The sequence below is a fragment of the Mustelus asterias genome, chromosome 22 (assembly GCF_964213995.1).
Source record: "Mustelus asterias chromosome 22, sMusAst1.hap1.1, whole genome shotgun sequence".
Lineage (NCBI taxonomy): Eukaryota > Metazoa > Chordata > Chondrichthyes > Carcharhiniformes > Triakidae > Mustelus > Mustelus asterias.
In genome coordinates this window covers 11,700,193-11,715,882 of record NC_135822.1, presented here as the reverse complement: position 1 = coordinate 11,715,882, position 15,690 = coordinate 11,700,193, and the positions used below count along the sequence as shown (strand labels likewise).

The 15,690-nt window shown below is 44.4% G+C and overlaps 1 protein-coding gene across 7 annotated transcripts in view; it reads left to right on the top strand.

Annotated features, from left to right (window-relative positions):
• Positions 1 to 15,690, top strand: part of espn (espin) — a 281,984-nt gene that overhangs the window by 36,326 nt on the left and 229,968 nt on the right. For 5 of the 7 annotated variants that reach the window (XM_078238745.1, XM_078238752.1, XM_078238753.1 and 2 more), the window contains one exon: positions 1,971 to 2,050. The exons of the other annotated variants lie outside the window; for them this stretch is intronic. Coding sequence is in view for 2 of the 5 variants with exons in the window: in XM_078238752.1 (XP_078094878.1) it covers positions 1,985 to 2,050 (66 nt within the window). In the remaining 3 variants the exon portion in view is untranslated. The remainder of the gene's footprint in view (positions 1 to 1,970; positions 2,051 to 15,690) is intronic. 7 annotated transcript variants of the gene reach the window in all.

The following is a 15,690-nucleotide window of genomic DNA, read 5'->3' as shown; positions in this document are numbered from 1 at the left end:
AGCTAAAATGCACGCTATCTGAGTAAAACATCTGCCCCCCACAGCCTGCAGACAACAGCTCTCCCACTTTACATCCAGACCCTGGATGTCAAAGCAACCCCAAATCATATTAAACTTGTACTGAGAAATATAATGCAAAGCTTCGAATAATAAATGGTGCCTTTTCTAATAGTGACAATTAAAATCAAGTGGTGTTAAACATTAAGCCAAACTTTTAAAGCATCATGCGTCTGGCTGGCTGGTTTAATGTAAATATATGAAATATTTGGGATCGTTAATTCATAGGCTGCGGGACAATTGAATAAAACAAACACCCAATCTGAAGTATTGTTGCCAAATGATGTGAATTTTGAAGTGTAATCTCGTGGAAGTCATCCCCGGGTTGGAGTTTGCAGAGGATGGTGAGAGTTGATAACATTCTTGTACATTCTCTCTCTCAGACTAATTGAAACAACACACACGCGTTAGGCACGTGTCAGCCTCCGCCTTCCCAGATGGGAGTCCGCAAGCTTTCAACATGTCAGCAACACAACGGTTCAGCCGCTGGAAAGCAGGTTAAGCCCCTGGGTCCCTTGCGGAGTTTGCACGTTCTCCCCCTCCTCCCGTCCCTGAGAGTTTCCCCGGGTTTCCTCCCACTGTGAAAAGATGTGGAGATGAGGTATTCTGATGAAGGGTCATCCTGGCTCCAAACTAATCTCTCTCCACAGATGTTGTCAGACGTGCTGCAAATTTCCACCATTTTCAGTTTTTTTCAGATTCCAGCATCCGCAATATTTTGCTTTCAGGCAGGTTAGGTGGATTGGCCATGCGAAATTGCCACTTAGTGTCCCAAGATGTGGAGGTTAGATGGATTGGCCATGTTAAATTGCCCCTTAATACTCCAAGATGTGCAGGTTGGGTGGATTGGCCATGCTAAATTGCCCCTTCCTGTCCAAAGATGTGCAGGTTAGGGGGATTGGCCACGATCAATACTTAGGGTTATGGGGTTAGGGTGAAGGATTGGGCCGAGGTAGCATGCTCTTTCGGAGGGTCGGTGCAGACTTGATGGGCAGAATGTCCTCTTCTGCACTGTTTCAGGGATTCAATGGTGTAATGTGTCTCAGACTTCCAGCATCTACATATTCTGCAGTCTTGGTAACTTACTTGTGCCCAGCCCATTCATTTCTTATTCATTTTTTGATTGGAGATGGCCGATCTACAGTCGAAACCTCCCCAAGTCTTTCTTTCCTCTATGCCTTTAGTTCCTACTTTAGGGGACCTTTCAAACCCCACATCTTTGGGTTGCTGGTCACGTCTCCTAATATTTCCTTCTTAAAGTGTATTTATTGGTCACAAGCAGGCTTACATTAAAACTACAATTAAATCATTGTGAAAATCTCCTAGACGCCACACTCCGGTGCCTGTTCGGGTACATCAATGCACCTAACCAGCACGTCTTTCAGACTGTGGGAGGAAACTGGAGTACCCGGAGGAAACCCATACAGACATGGGAGAACGTGCAGACTCTGCACACACACAGTGACCAAGCCAGGAATCAAACCCGGGTCCCTGACGCTGTGAGGCAGCAATGCTAAACACTGTGCCGCCATGCCGCCCCACGAGTCTGTGGACTTGGTGTCAATCTTTGTGTGACATATCCCAGTAAAACACATGCTAGTTACTACATTAAAGGTGCTATATGAATTTAAGTTTTTGATGGAGGATTTAACTTTTATATGTGCCCTGAAAGTGAGTTTTTTGATGCCTTGTCACGTTCTTCCAGCTCCCTTGAATTTAGAATAAAATTGGGTTCCCTGTGTGGATGTAAAGTGGTTGTTAGTTTCAGCAAAACTGCCCTGGACTAAACCTGTCCCTTTCTCCATTGTGAGTTCCCCATTCCAGCATCAGCTGTGTTGAGAAGACAGTCTGTGATGGGGAATCTGAGTTCTGATCTAGACCCTCAGCCACTAACCCAGTTATTTTCCTTTCAGGTGTCAGTGGACAAATGTGGTGTTTTCTGGTTTTCTCTCAATGCCAAAAAGCTAACAGGTCTGAATTCCCAGAGAAAAAGGCACGTTTTTTTCCTTTTGGTGGATGTAAGCATTTCCTGCCCATTCCTAATTGCCTCTGAACTGAGGGGCTTGCTCAGTCAACCACATTGCTGTGGGTCTGGAGTCACATGTAGGCCAAACCAGGTAAGGATGGCAGATTTCCTTCTGCATAGTATCTGCAACGTACTTCCAGGAATATTCTGAGCTATGGTCCTAAGAATGTAACTGCAGAGCCAAAAGCTCAGCCTCTGAGGCCTTTGTTAAATTGAGGTCCTCTAACCTTCATTTTCTTGACTAAATAACAGCATCAATGTGTATTTGCTGTGTCTGTGCGTCTGTGTGTTGTTTGTCTGTGTGTCTGTATTATCAGTGTGTGTGTGTATTATCAGTGTGTGTGTGTCTCTGTGTGTGTCTGTGTGCATGTGTGTGTTGCACACACATATGTGTCTGTGTGCATTGTGTGTGTGTATATGTGTTGTGGGGGGCGCTGGTTTTGAATTAATTATAATTACTCTAACTACTCATTTAGCGAGGCAAATGGGCAAGTTCCAGGAACTCTTTGCGTGGAGTCAATAAATAACATAAGCCACCATTCTTGGAGACCTCGCGCCTGTGACATTGATACATCTGTAATGATGTGAGTGTTCAAGAATTTCTGGGCCAGATTGTAAGTTTAGTCTCACTTTCCTAATGCCAGGTAAGATTGACCATGTTGGATGGTGTGTTGACGTTTGCGAGGGAAGGTGAGTTGCTCTTGGGGTGGAGGTCCTACCTGTGTTCACACCCATCATTGCATTGTAACTCTTCAGCACCTTGGTGCTTGACTGGCTTCTGTGACAATGCTGCAACAGTAATTGGCGCAGAACAGTGATTCAGGTAGTGAATGTGCAGCCAGCACTCAGTGACGTCAGTATGCAAATGTCCTTCCTTCAGCTCAAGGTTAGAGAAAAGGATTGCAAATGTTGGAAACTGTAGATAAAACTAAAAATCCAGAAAATGCACAGGAAGCCAGTCAGCATCTGAAAGGCGAAAGACAGGCTAACAAATGGACCCTGACAAATATAAACCAGCTCAATAAGAGAGGAGGATATCTGAAGCCAGAGCCAAGTGTCAATTGTAAAATCACAGGCATGCTGAATGTAATCCTCTTTTCATTGGGTCACACAATGGTTGGCACTGCTGCCTCACGGCGCCAGGGAACCAGGTTCAATCCCGGCCTTGGGTGACTGTCAATGTGAAGGTTGCACGTTCTCCCGGTGTCTGCGTGGGTTTCCTCCGGGTGCTCCGTTTTCCTCCCACAGTCCAAAGATGCGCAGGTAAGGTTGATTGGCCAAACTAAATTGACCCTTTAATGTCGGGGGGACCAGCAGGGTAAATACATGGGGTTATGGGGATAGGGACTGGGTGGGATTGTTGTCAGTACAGGCTCGATGGGCCAAACGGCCTCCTTCTGCACTGCAGGGATTCAATGATTCAAAAGAAAGTGTGGGCAGCTCATGGCCAAATTTCCAATACTTCATTGTGCTCACTTAAAGATTTGAAAAATGTATGAACGGGTCTCTACCTGAAATATTAGGGCAGCAGCATTGACTGTGAAATCTCAGCACTTGTTTAATGGTATCAGTCAAGGAAAAGTGTCGTGGAATCAGAATATTCCATGATGTGGTGAGTTTAAATTTAAATGTTATCATTTTTATGGTGTTAGAAATGATAGTCACTGAGTGTGTCAATAATTTCCATCCCATGAATGTTACTTTCATGGTTTGAGTTGTGATTTATAACATCCTCTTCTTGCAGCAGCTTTCACTAATTCTGCTTTTCATTTGTGTGGCATCTGAACATTTCATGCCTCAGTTACAAATTCATTATCCACGGCATGTTTGCCCTTCCTTATAGTTCTCCTGTCTCAATGATCAATGTGTTTGTATTGCACTTGTCACGCAGACTGTTTCTCCATGCTCATTACAATGCGTCTCAATGGCCCAGCTATTAATTATTGTTAAATGCAGTTGAGAACCTCGTTCTACAGACCTGGGAAAGCTTCTTTTTCTCAGTTTCCTCCCCAGTCTTTGAGTTGGCAGCTCTGAGCTGGGACCGCAGCATTGGCCTCAGCGGCTAAGGTAAGAGATGAAAATCCTCTGGGTTATCTTTTTCACTGTTCTAGCTTTCCAGTGACTTTTTTTTGCTGCATCTCACTTACTTTCACTGTGTCTGCAACCCAGTGACTCCTTGATTTTCAATGCCCCTGCTATCCAGTGGCTCACTGGTTTCTGATGCCCCTGCTATCCAGTGGATCACTGGTTTCTGATGCCTCTGCTATCCAGTGGCTCACTGGTTTCTGATGCCCCTGCAATCCAGTGGCTCACTGGTTTCTGATGCCCCTGCTATCCAGTGGATCACTGGTTTCTGATGCCTCTGCTATCCAGTGGATCACTGGTTTCTGATGCCTCTGCTATCCAGTGGCTCACTGGTTTCTGATGCCCCTGCTATCCAGTGGCTCACTGGTTTCTGATGCCCCTGCTATCCAGTGGCTCACTGGTTTCTGTTGCCCCTGCTATCCAGTGGCTCACTGGTTTCTGATGCCCCTGCTATCCAGTGGATCACTGGTTTCTGATGCCCCTGCTATCCAGTGGCTCACTGATTTTTGATGCCCCTGCTATCCAGTGGCTCACTGGTTTCTGATGCCCCTGCTATCCAGTGGCTCACTGGTTTCTGATGCCCCTGCTATCCAGTGGCTCACTGGTTTCTGATGCCCCTGCTATCCAGTGGCTCACTGGTTTCTGATGCCCCTGCTATCCAGTGGCTCACCGGTTTCTGATGCCCCTGCTATCCAGTGGCTCACTGGTTTCTGATGCTCTGGTTATCCAATGGCTCACTGGATTGCATTGCCCCTGCTATCCAGTGGCTCACTGATTTCTGATGCCCCTGCTATCCAGTGGCTCACTGGTTTCTGATGCTCCGGTTATCCAATGGCTCACTGGATTGCATTGCCCCTGCTAACCAGTGGCTCACTGGTTTTGATGCCCCTGCTATCCAGTGGCTCACTGGTTTCTGATGCCCCTGTTATCTGTTAGAATGTGGGATTATTGTTGGTTCAGACTCGATGGGCCGAATGGCCTCCTTCTGCACTGTAGGGATTCTATGTTTCTATGTAATGTGAAGTTAGGATCTTCCCTGGGAGATATCAGGGCACCTTACTGTTACCTGCCATTAGTAAATAACTCCCTGTGCGAAAGTGAAAGTGTCCACTCAACATCTCCCCTGAAGATATCGCAGAAATTACTAACGGTCATTGGGAATATGCTGGCTTTCCATTTTAGCTTTGAGTGAAAATGTATCATATTATTTCAGCCGTTGTGTGGTGAACATTTTTTGACTGCAAAATGTAAACTCTTTTTCATACAGAACTCTTGCTGAAACTGTCACCAGGCAATATTCTTTGCAAACAACCTGGTTTTCCTGGTGCCCCACTCATTGTTATTCTTCACTGAGAAAATCGCACCCCCCACTTCACTATTGCTCCCCTCTGTGATCTCCCAGTGATCTTTGTCCCTGTTGCATCCACTGCTTCTCCCACTCCTCACTCTGACAGCCCTAACTAGTGGGCTTGTGGCACAAGGGTAGCGCATCTGATTCCAGACCAGAAGGTTGCAGGTTCAAATCACGTCAGGCTCACTGAGCTTGTCTGCAGCTCTGGCTCCAGGATTTTAGGGCGGCACAGTGGCTAGCACTGCTGCCTCACAGCACCAGGAACCTGGGTTCGATTCCCGGCCTTGGGTCACTGTCTGTGTGAAGTCTGCACATGCTCCTTGTGTCTCCGTGGGTTTCCTCTGGGTGCTCGGTCTCCTCCAACAGTCCGAAAGATGTGCTGGTTCAGAGCATGGTGGTACTAAATTCTCCCTCAGTGCACCCGAACAGGCGCCGGAGAGTCGTGACAAGGGGATTTTCATAGTAACTTCATTGCGGTGTTAATGCAGTGTAAGCCTACTTGTGACACTAATAAATAAACTTTAAACTTTCCTTCAACAGTGAAACAGCTATCACAGCATTTATTAGATCATGGCAAGTTTGGGCATGGAAAATCTTCAGGAAAGAGGATGGGAGACACTGCAAAATAATACAGTGGCACAGTGATTAGCACTGCTGCCTCACAGCTCCGGGGACCTGGGTTCAATTCCAGCCTTGGGTCACTGTCCGTGTGGAGTTTGCACATTCTCCCCATGTCTGCATGGGTTTCCTCCGGGTACCCTGGTTTCCTTCCACAGTTCAAAGATGTGCAGGTTAGATGGATTGACCATGCTAAATTGCTGCTTAGTGTCCCAAGATATATATAGGTTAAGGGGATTGGTGAGGTAAATATGTGTGGTTATGGGGATAGGGCCTGGGTAAGAGTCATCACAGACTCGATGGGCTGAATAGCCTCCTTCTGCATTGTAAGGATTCTATGATTCATAGTGGGGCAAACATAGCCTGGCTTGGTGGAGCTGGTACAGAATGGAGGTTTCAAGCTATTGTAATTAAAATAAGTTCTAATCCTTCAATAGAAGCACAAATGTAATTTAAGTTCAAAGCAAGCAGAATGGTCCCAGCTGACATTTAACATTCAATGTTACAAATTTTATTAAATGTGTTGTCTTCTTCCCCTTGGATTGAGTGCATTGTGCCCTCTCTCTCTTTCTCTCTCTCTCTCTCTCTCTGTTTCTGGCTCGTGGTCTCTCTGTTGGAATAATTGAATTCAATTGAAGCCACGTGCCCTACACGAGCCAGGGACAGCTGCACCAGCTGGGGACCCAGGGAGCATCCGAACAGCCTCGACAGGCTGGCTGGAAATGATCATTGGCAGTCCCCTCTTCGTTAATTAGAACTATTTTCTGTCTCTGGCACGTGCCAGTTCTTCCTATTGTCTGACAACAGATGGTTCCTGCCCCTGAAATTCAATGCAATAACCAGCTCCAAGTCCATGTTGCATTTCATCTGAGTCTCGTCATTCATTCATTTATTTTCTTGCAACGAATACAATTTTATTCTACATTGCCGCTCTTTCTTATATTATTGTTAATGGGTTTTAAGCCCTGACATTCTGACTCAGATAAAGCCACGGAAACAATTTCAGTTTGTCAGATATCTTCTTTTTGGATGAGGAGCATATTCTGTTAAGGTTCCCCATTCCATGATTGCCACTGACAACCGATTCATCAGAAAATCCCTGTGATTTGACCATTCACTGCTGGAAGGACATATTGATGAAAATTAGGTTGCACTATATCCTTGAATGGTTTCTATTTTGGCCTGGGTTACATTGAATATACAATGTCGACCCAGGCCATTCATCCCACCTAGTTCATGCTGGTAAATTATCCTTAACATGAGTCTACTCCCATTCCTTCTACCTCATCTCCGGCTATCAGTATATCTTTCTCTTTCTTTTCATTTCATGTTTTTGTCTCACTCGCCGAGTGCTTGAGTGTTATCTTAAGTTTAAGTTTATTGATTAGTGTCACAAGTAAGGCTTACATTAACACTGCAATGAAGCTACTGTGAAAATCCCCCAGTCGCCACACTCCGGTGTCTATTTGGGTACACTGAGGGAGAATTTAGCATGGCTAATGCACCTAACCAACACAGCTTTTGGACTGCGAAGGAAACCGGAGCACCCAGAGGAAACCCACGCAGAGACGGGGAGAACGTGCAGACTCCACGCAGACCGTGACCCAAGCCAGGAATCGAACCCAGGTCCCTGGCGCTGTGAGACAGCAGTGCTAACCCTATTTGCTCAGCTACTTATGGTAGTGAATTCCACATTCTAACCATCTCCTAGCAAAGAAAGTTCTTATTTTCCTATTAGATTTATTAGTAGCTATATCATGAATTTAAGGCCCTTAGTTTTGGCTTTTCCACCAATGGAAACTTTCTCTCTACATCTACGCTGTCCAACACATTCATCATTGTAAAGGCCTCCAAATTTTTCTAAAGAAAGAAAGTCCCAACTGTTCAACCTTTCTCAATAACTGTTATCCCAACCTGTTCAATCTTTCCCAGTAACTGTAATCCCAACCTGTTCAACCTTTTCCAATAACTGTAATCCCAACCTGTTCAACCTTTTCCAATAACTGTAATCCCAACCTGTTCAACCTTTCCCAATAACTGTAATCTCTCAGTTCTGGGGAGCCATCCTTGTAAATCTCCTTTGCACTTTATTGAGAATTTTGATGTCCTTTTATGTAGTTTGGAGACCAGAACTGCACAAGTACTCTGTGTTGTCTACCTACAGTCCAATACAAGTTAGGCATAACTTTACTGCTCATGAATTCAGTCCCTCTGGAAATAAATCCTAGTGTTTTGATCGCATGTTCAATTGCTTTGCTGACTTGCAATGCTGTTTTTTAATGATGTATTCACTGATGCTCCCTTTGTTCATCTACCCGAGCCAATTTCTAGGGTATCAGTAATGTTTTTCCTACCAAAGCATCACCACCCTGCCGTCATTGATATTAAAATTCACTTGCTATTTAATTGCCCAATCTACAAATGTTCTAATGTCTTCTTACATTATGTTGCATTCCCTCTCATTGCGAGCCATCTATTTAACTAGGCCCTGTCAGATATAGAATCATAGAAGTTTACAGCATGGAAACAGGCCCTTCAACCAAACTTATCTATACCACCCTTTTTTTTTAACCACCATGCTAGTCCCAATTGCCTGGGTTTGACCCATGTCTTTCCATACCCATATTGCCCATGTAACTGTCTAAAGGTTTTTTAAAAGACAAAATAGTACCCGCCTCTACTACTACCTCTGGCAGCTTGTTCCAGACACTCACCACCCTCTGTGTGAAAAACATTGCCCCTCTGGACCTTTTTGTATCTCTCCCCAATCACCTTAAACCTATGCCCTCTAATATTTAGACTTTCCTACCTTTGGGAAAAGATGTTGACCATCTAGCTGATCTATGCCCCTCATTATTTTATAGACCTCTATAAGATCACCCCTAAGCCTCCTATGCTCCAGGGAAAAAAAGTCCCACTCTATCCAGTCTCTCCTTTATAACTCAAACCATCGAGTCCCAGTAGCATCCTAGTAAATCTTTTCTGCACTCTTTCTAGTTTAATAATTTCCTTTCTATAATAGTGACCAGAACTGTACACAGTTCCCTCAAATGGACATTAAAGATTCCATGGCTCCTGGGAACTTGCATCAGTAATGTAGAAAACCAGTAGAGGTGGAGGAGAAAGAGAAAATGATGGAATAAGTGACAATTATTTATACTGGGTCTACATGTAAATGGCATGAAATGTATTCGCAGGTTGGGTCTTGTTGAAAAGTTGGGTTGTAAATCTTGTCATTATCATGTCAAATAAGGCATCATTAATGATTCATTTCTTTTAAGTACAGTTTTAACTATGAACATTAATTATTGCTGGAGAATAATCATTTTGACTTTGAGGTTGAGTTTTGTTGCTTCATCTCCCCACACCATTGACGTTGAGGTGATTGAGTATAAGTCAGGAAAATGGAGCTGAGTGCATATTCGCCATCATTTAATTATACGCAGGAGGAGGCCGAAGGGCTGAATGGCCTACCTTGTTGAAAGGTGACACAGGTAAATTGGACTGGAGGGTGCAGTGAAAGCTGTTCCAAAAAATAAAAAGTTTATTTATTAGTGTCACGAGTTGGCTTACATTAACATTGCAATGAAGTTACTGTGAAAATCCCGAACGGGCGCCCGAATGTGGTGAATTTAGCATGATTTAGCTGATACACCTAACCTGCACATCTTTTGGACTGTGGGAGGAAATCGGAGCACCCGGAGGGAACCCACACAGACACGGGGAAAACATGCAGACTCTGCACAGACAGTGACCCAAGCTGGGAACTGAACCTGGGCCCTTGGCGCTGTGAGGCAACAGTGCTAACTACTGTGCCAATGTGTCATATATCGGCAGAAGTCGCAAAGTTATCCCGAAACCTTCTCTCATATTTAGATTAATATATTCTATATCTGTGTGAAATTCCAGCTTAATGGTTTGGTAATCCAATAAAGTTTGCAACACTTTACATCCAACATGAGAAAAGACCTGGAATTAACTGGAACCCTGGCTTGCTTATATCCAAGGTTTAATTTTGGCTCCAGGGTTAATTGTGAAGATGACAATGTTCTGGCAGATGCTGTTACTCAGCCCTGTTCCCAGTGTGATGAAATACTTTGCATCAAATGAATCCGACAAATTATTAGTTAACAGAAGTGATTGATCTGCTTCCAGTTCATGCTGTCATGTTTGCTATGGTGCATTCTAATTAGAATTGGAGGAAAACACAGAACAAGTTATCAGTGGTGAGATTGGCATGTTAAATGGCAAATGTTTACCATCTAATGCCACAGGTCTGACCATTACATGAAAATCTGGGCCACAGCCTACAGGCTTTCTGTAGACATGGTTGATGCAATGTAAGGAAGTAAGAAGCTACAGTCATGTAATGCTTTATCGCATGCTGGAGTTACACTGCTGGCTCTGCACAGCTCTCTGGACCAGTCACAAAAGCATTCTGACCTTGTGTCATGTCCCAGTATATTCTGAACTCAAAACTAAATTCTACATTTTTAAACTGACCACAAAAGGCTGCCAAAAGATGGTCACCTATGGATCACCTGACTTCTCTTGTCAATTGAAATCCAGCCCCTGTCTCAACAGGAAACAAAATGAATCTTCCAGATAGATGTTGACTCAAGGCCATTTGCTGAGTTTAATTCAAAAGGGTATTATCAATAGAAAGGATATATGGAAGATACTGACTGTCTCACACTCTCAAGCTGTGAAATCCACAATACAATCATTGACCTAACCACCCACCTTCTTTGGGAAAGGACTTTAAACTTGTGGAAGTCACATGATGAGGAGGCCATTTTGTTGCATGTTTTTGAAATAACAGCAAGAAGTTGGTCTCCAGACAAAGTTCCATCAGAAAGCCATCCGACTAGCTGCAAGCCATCTGAACAGACGAGGTAATAAAAGAACAATACCTTGAAAGTGTGAGAAAGATCCCCTCCCCCAACCAAACCTATTCCAACTTCGAGTTCACCTGAGAAGAAACCTCATGGAATTCCAACTGTAAAAAGCCTTGCAGTTTACTTGGAATTCTCTGTTTTATGAGACCTTTGCTTCATTCAAGTTGTCAACCCATCTAAGAAACTAGAGGCCTGCCAAGAAAGAGACTGTGATAATCATAAATTGTAACGGTTATTGTTTTACCTTCATTTACATCTAATCTTTGTGTATATTAGTGCATGTAAGACCATAAGATACAGGAACAGAATTAGGCCATTCAGCCCATCGAATCGGCTCTGTCATTCAATCATGGCTGATATGATTCTCATCCCCATTCTCCTGCCTTCACCCCATAACCCTTGATCCCCTTATTGATCAAGAACCTATCCATCTCTGTCTTAAAGACACTCAATGACCTGGCCTCCACAGCCCTCTGTGGCAATGAGTTCCACAGATTCACCACCCTCTGATTGAAGAAATTCTTCCTCATCTCAGTTTTAAAGGAGCGTCCATTCACTATGAGGTTGTGCCCACGAGTTCTAGTCTCTCCCACTAGTGGAAACATCCTCTCCACGTCCAATCTATCTATGCCTCTCAGTATTCTGTAAGTTTCAAATGGATCCCCCTCACCCTTCTAAACTCCATCGAGTATTGAGCCAGACTCCTCAACTGCTCCTCATATGACAAACCCTTCATTCTTGGGATCACTCTTGTAAGAGTGAGTGAGACATTGCATTTTGAATAACTGAGGTAAGTGTATGATAATAAATAACCTTTATTTCAGACTCGCAAAAAGCTTGCTGCTTTTAAGCTCACAACAGGCTTGCTGCTGGAATAATTTAATTGGGGCAACTACTTTGAGGGTTGGAAAACACATACTTCTTACATTCGTCTCATTAGTGACAGACAGCATGGTTTTGTAAGAGGGAGGTCGTGCCTTACAAATTTGGTGGAGTTTTTTGAGGAAGTGACAAAAACGGTTGATGAAGGAAGGGCCGTGGATGTCGTCTATATGGATTTCAGTAAGGCATTTGACAAAGTCCCACATGGCAGGTTGGTTAAGAAGGTTAAGGCTCATGGGATACAAGGAGAAGTGGCTCGATGGGTGGAGAACTGGCTTGGCCATAGGAGACAGAGGGTAGTGGTCGAAGGGTCTTTTTCCGGCTGGAGGTCTGTGACCAGTGGTGTTCCGCAGGGCTCTGTACTGGGACCTCTGCTATTTGTGATATATATAAATGATTTGGAAGAAGGTGTAACTGGTGTAATCAGCAAGTTTGCGGATGACACGAAGATGGCTGGAATTGCGGATAGCGAAGAGCATTGTCGGGCAATACAGCAGGATATAGATAGGCTGGAAAATTGGGCGGAGAGGTGGCAGATGGAATTTAATCCGGATAAATGCGAAGTGATGCATTTTGGAAGAAATAATGTAGGGAGGAGTTATACAATAAATGGCAGAGTCATCAGGAGTATAGAAACACAGAGGGACCTAGGTGTGCAAGTCCACAAATCCTTGAAGGTGGCAACACAGGTGGAGAAGGTGGTGAAGAAGGCATATGGTATGCTTGCCTTTATAGGACGGGGTATAGAGTATAAAAGCTGGAGTCTGATGATGCAGCTGTATAGAACGCTGGTTAGGCCACATTTGGAGTACTGCGTCCAGTTCTGGTCGCCGCACTACCAGAAGGACGTGGAGGCATTGGAGAGAGTGCAGAGAAGGTTTACCAGGATGTTGCCTGGTATGGAGGGTCTTAGCTATGAGGAGAGATTGGGTAGACTGGGGTTGTTCTCCTTGGAAAGACGGAGAATGAGGGGAGATCTAATAGAGGTATACAAGATTATGAAGGGTATAGATAGGGTGAACAGTGGGAAGCTTTTTCCCAGGTCGGAGGTGACGATCACGAGGGGTCACGGGCTCAAGCTGAGAGGGGCGAAGTATAACTCAGACATCAGAGGGACGTTTTTTACACAGAGGGTGGTGGGGGCCTGGAATGCGCTGCCAAGTAGGGTGGTGGAGGCAGGCACGCTGACATCGTTTAAGACTTACCTGGATAGTCACATGAGCAGCCTGGGAATGGAGGGATACAAACGATTGGTCTAGTTGGACCAAGGAGCGGCACAGGCTTGGAGGGCCGAAGGGCCTGCTTCCTGTGCTGTACTGTTCTTTGTTCTTTGTTTGTTCTTTGTATACCAACTTATTGATCATGGGCAGTGAAAGGAAACACACAAATTCTGTCTGTGACACTTGTGACTTGGAAAAACATTCAGGGCTCCACTCACCAGCTCTGAATTCCGGAGGAATCATTCATTTTGACAGAAATATTAATCCTGTTGGCTGTTTGTGAACATGCCCCTTCTTAAATTTAATCTACACCCGAGGAGAGAAATGCCAGTTGAACCAACGCATTGCACTCTCCCACCTTTATCCCTCACTCTTGACCTGACATCTGCACCTGCTGCCAAACTGTAACCCTACCGTTCCTCAGGTCTTTCCTTTCCTTATGCAAATGGATTGACACTAGCGGTTTTGTAATGATACCATGTGGCCATGAGGCACAACATTGCAGGCGTGTTGTGCTGGACATTTAAAAAAAGTTTATTTATTCGTGTCACATGTAGGCTTACAATAACTCTGCAATGAAGTTAATGTGAAGATCCCCTAGTCGCCACACTCCAGCGCCTGTTCGGCTACACTGAGGGAGAATTTAGCATGGCCAATGCACCTAACCAGGACGTCTTTCAGACTGTAGGTGAAAACCGGAGCACCCGGAGGAAACGTACGCAGACATGGGGAGAGCGTGCAGACTCCGCACAGACAGTGACCCAAGTTGGGAATTGAACCCAGGTCTCTGGTGCTGTGAGGCAGCAGTGCTAACCACTGGACATGTTCAGTACATACATGGAAAAATAATTCTGTCTCTTAGAAAGCAAGGAACGCACATGTAATAAGATTCTCGAAAGAGAAGATCAAAGCAAAAAAATGTTCAGGTATCTCTGGACTAAGACAAAGGAATTAAAACATAAAGGCAACCTAATAACATAATTGGAACTATTTCTAAGCTGGAGTTATGATAGAGCTATATACAGTACACAATTCTTGGCCACTAATTAATTTTAGAGGAGACTCCTGTGGAAAGGAATCACCGGGAATTCAATAGTGCACAGTGATGGGCATTGGCACACCTGGAGTCTAAAATATTTACAGCTGTCTTAGTTCCATTGAAATTTGTTGCAATGTTGCTCTGTTTGGGGAGTTCCAAATTGATTAGTTTGCCAGTGGGGCACAGTTTGCCCACCATCCATCCCCATTCTCTCCTAAATTCTTTCTCTGCCCCCACTGCTCCAAACTTGTCTTCTGCACAGGGTCCACTCTCTCTTCCCCTGATCCCTCTGATCACTCAACTTGTTTTGTTCTTGTCTCTGGGTTTGCTGATATGGCATTTGATTTTGCCCCCATCCTCATCGTTATCAGTGACCATTGTCATTCTTCTTGTAAAAAAAACCCACCCTAACTCCCCCATCCTTCTCGACTACCACTCATTATCTCCATTTCTTCAAGTCCTCAAACTCTTTTGTCATTTTATGGCATTGTGTTCAGAAACAACAGGTCAGATACATCTCCCTGAAATTGATGGGCCTGTCATATCTGAGACACAATTCAATGTAAATCCCTGAAGATATAGATGAGCAGGTCTGTACATGCAAGATGAGTGGATAGGTGTTGTGGGCAATGACTCACTCGCTTACATGCGGGTAATGCTGTTTTTTCCCTCAAACGGCAGTTGTTTTGCTGAGTAAATATTTTTCGGTTATGCCACAGAATTATTCTATTAACCTTGGTGTTGAGGTGCATCTCTCTGTCTTCTGCGAATGTGCAGGGAGATGATTTTCCTAAATGGGCCATTTCATGTCACAGGATAACTACACAAAGTCAGACTGCCACAGCCTCATTACCTTCAACTGGCAAACCAGGGTTATATGAGTTCTCATCCTTGGGTTGAATCTGTCAGTGAGCAGAGGCCAGGGGGTTTCCAACTGAAAATAAGGAGAGAATTGGAGAGTGATCAGGCTAAAGTAGTACAAGGTTATGGCTCGGGAATCAGGCCAACTGCCCTTCCAACAGGGATATGCCAGGTGAAATTGACAGAGACGGTTATACTGGGAAATTTGGGATTGTAGATGGTACACACAATGAGGACTAAGATTCCAGTTCAGGATGTTACAAAAATTTCCCTGCTCCTTCTCAGATCTTAATCCTCGAGCAATGAATAAGTAAGCTCTTTTCCAGCCAGTTCTGGGGCATGGAGATGCAATGGCGTAGTGGTATCGTGACTGGTCCTGTAATTCAGAGACCCAGGGCAATGCCCTGGTAACCTTTGTTCGTATACCACCATGGCAGACATTGATATTTGAATTCAATAAAAAATCTGGAATTAAAAGTCTAATGATAATTAAATCATTGTCAATTGTTGCAAAACCTCATCTGGTCCACTAATGTCCTTTAGGGAAGGAAATCTGCTGTCCTTACCTGGTCTGGTCGATATGTGACTTCAGACCCACAGCAATGTGGTTGACTCTCAGCTGCCCTCTCTCCTAGCAAACCACAACACTTGCA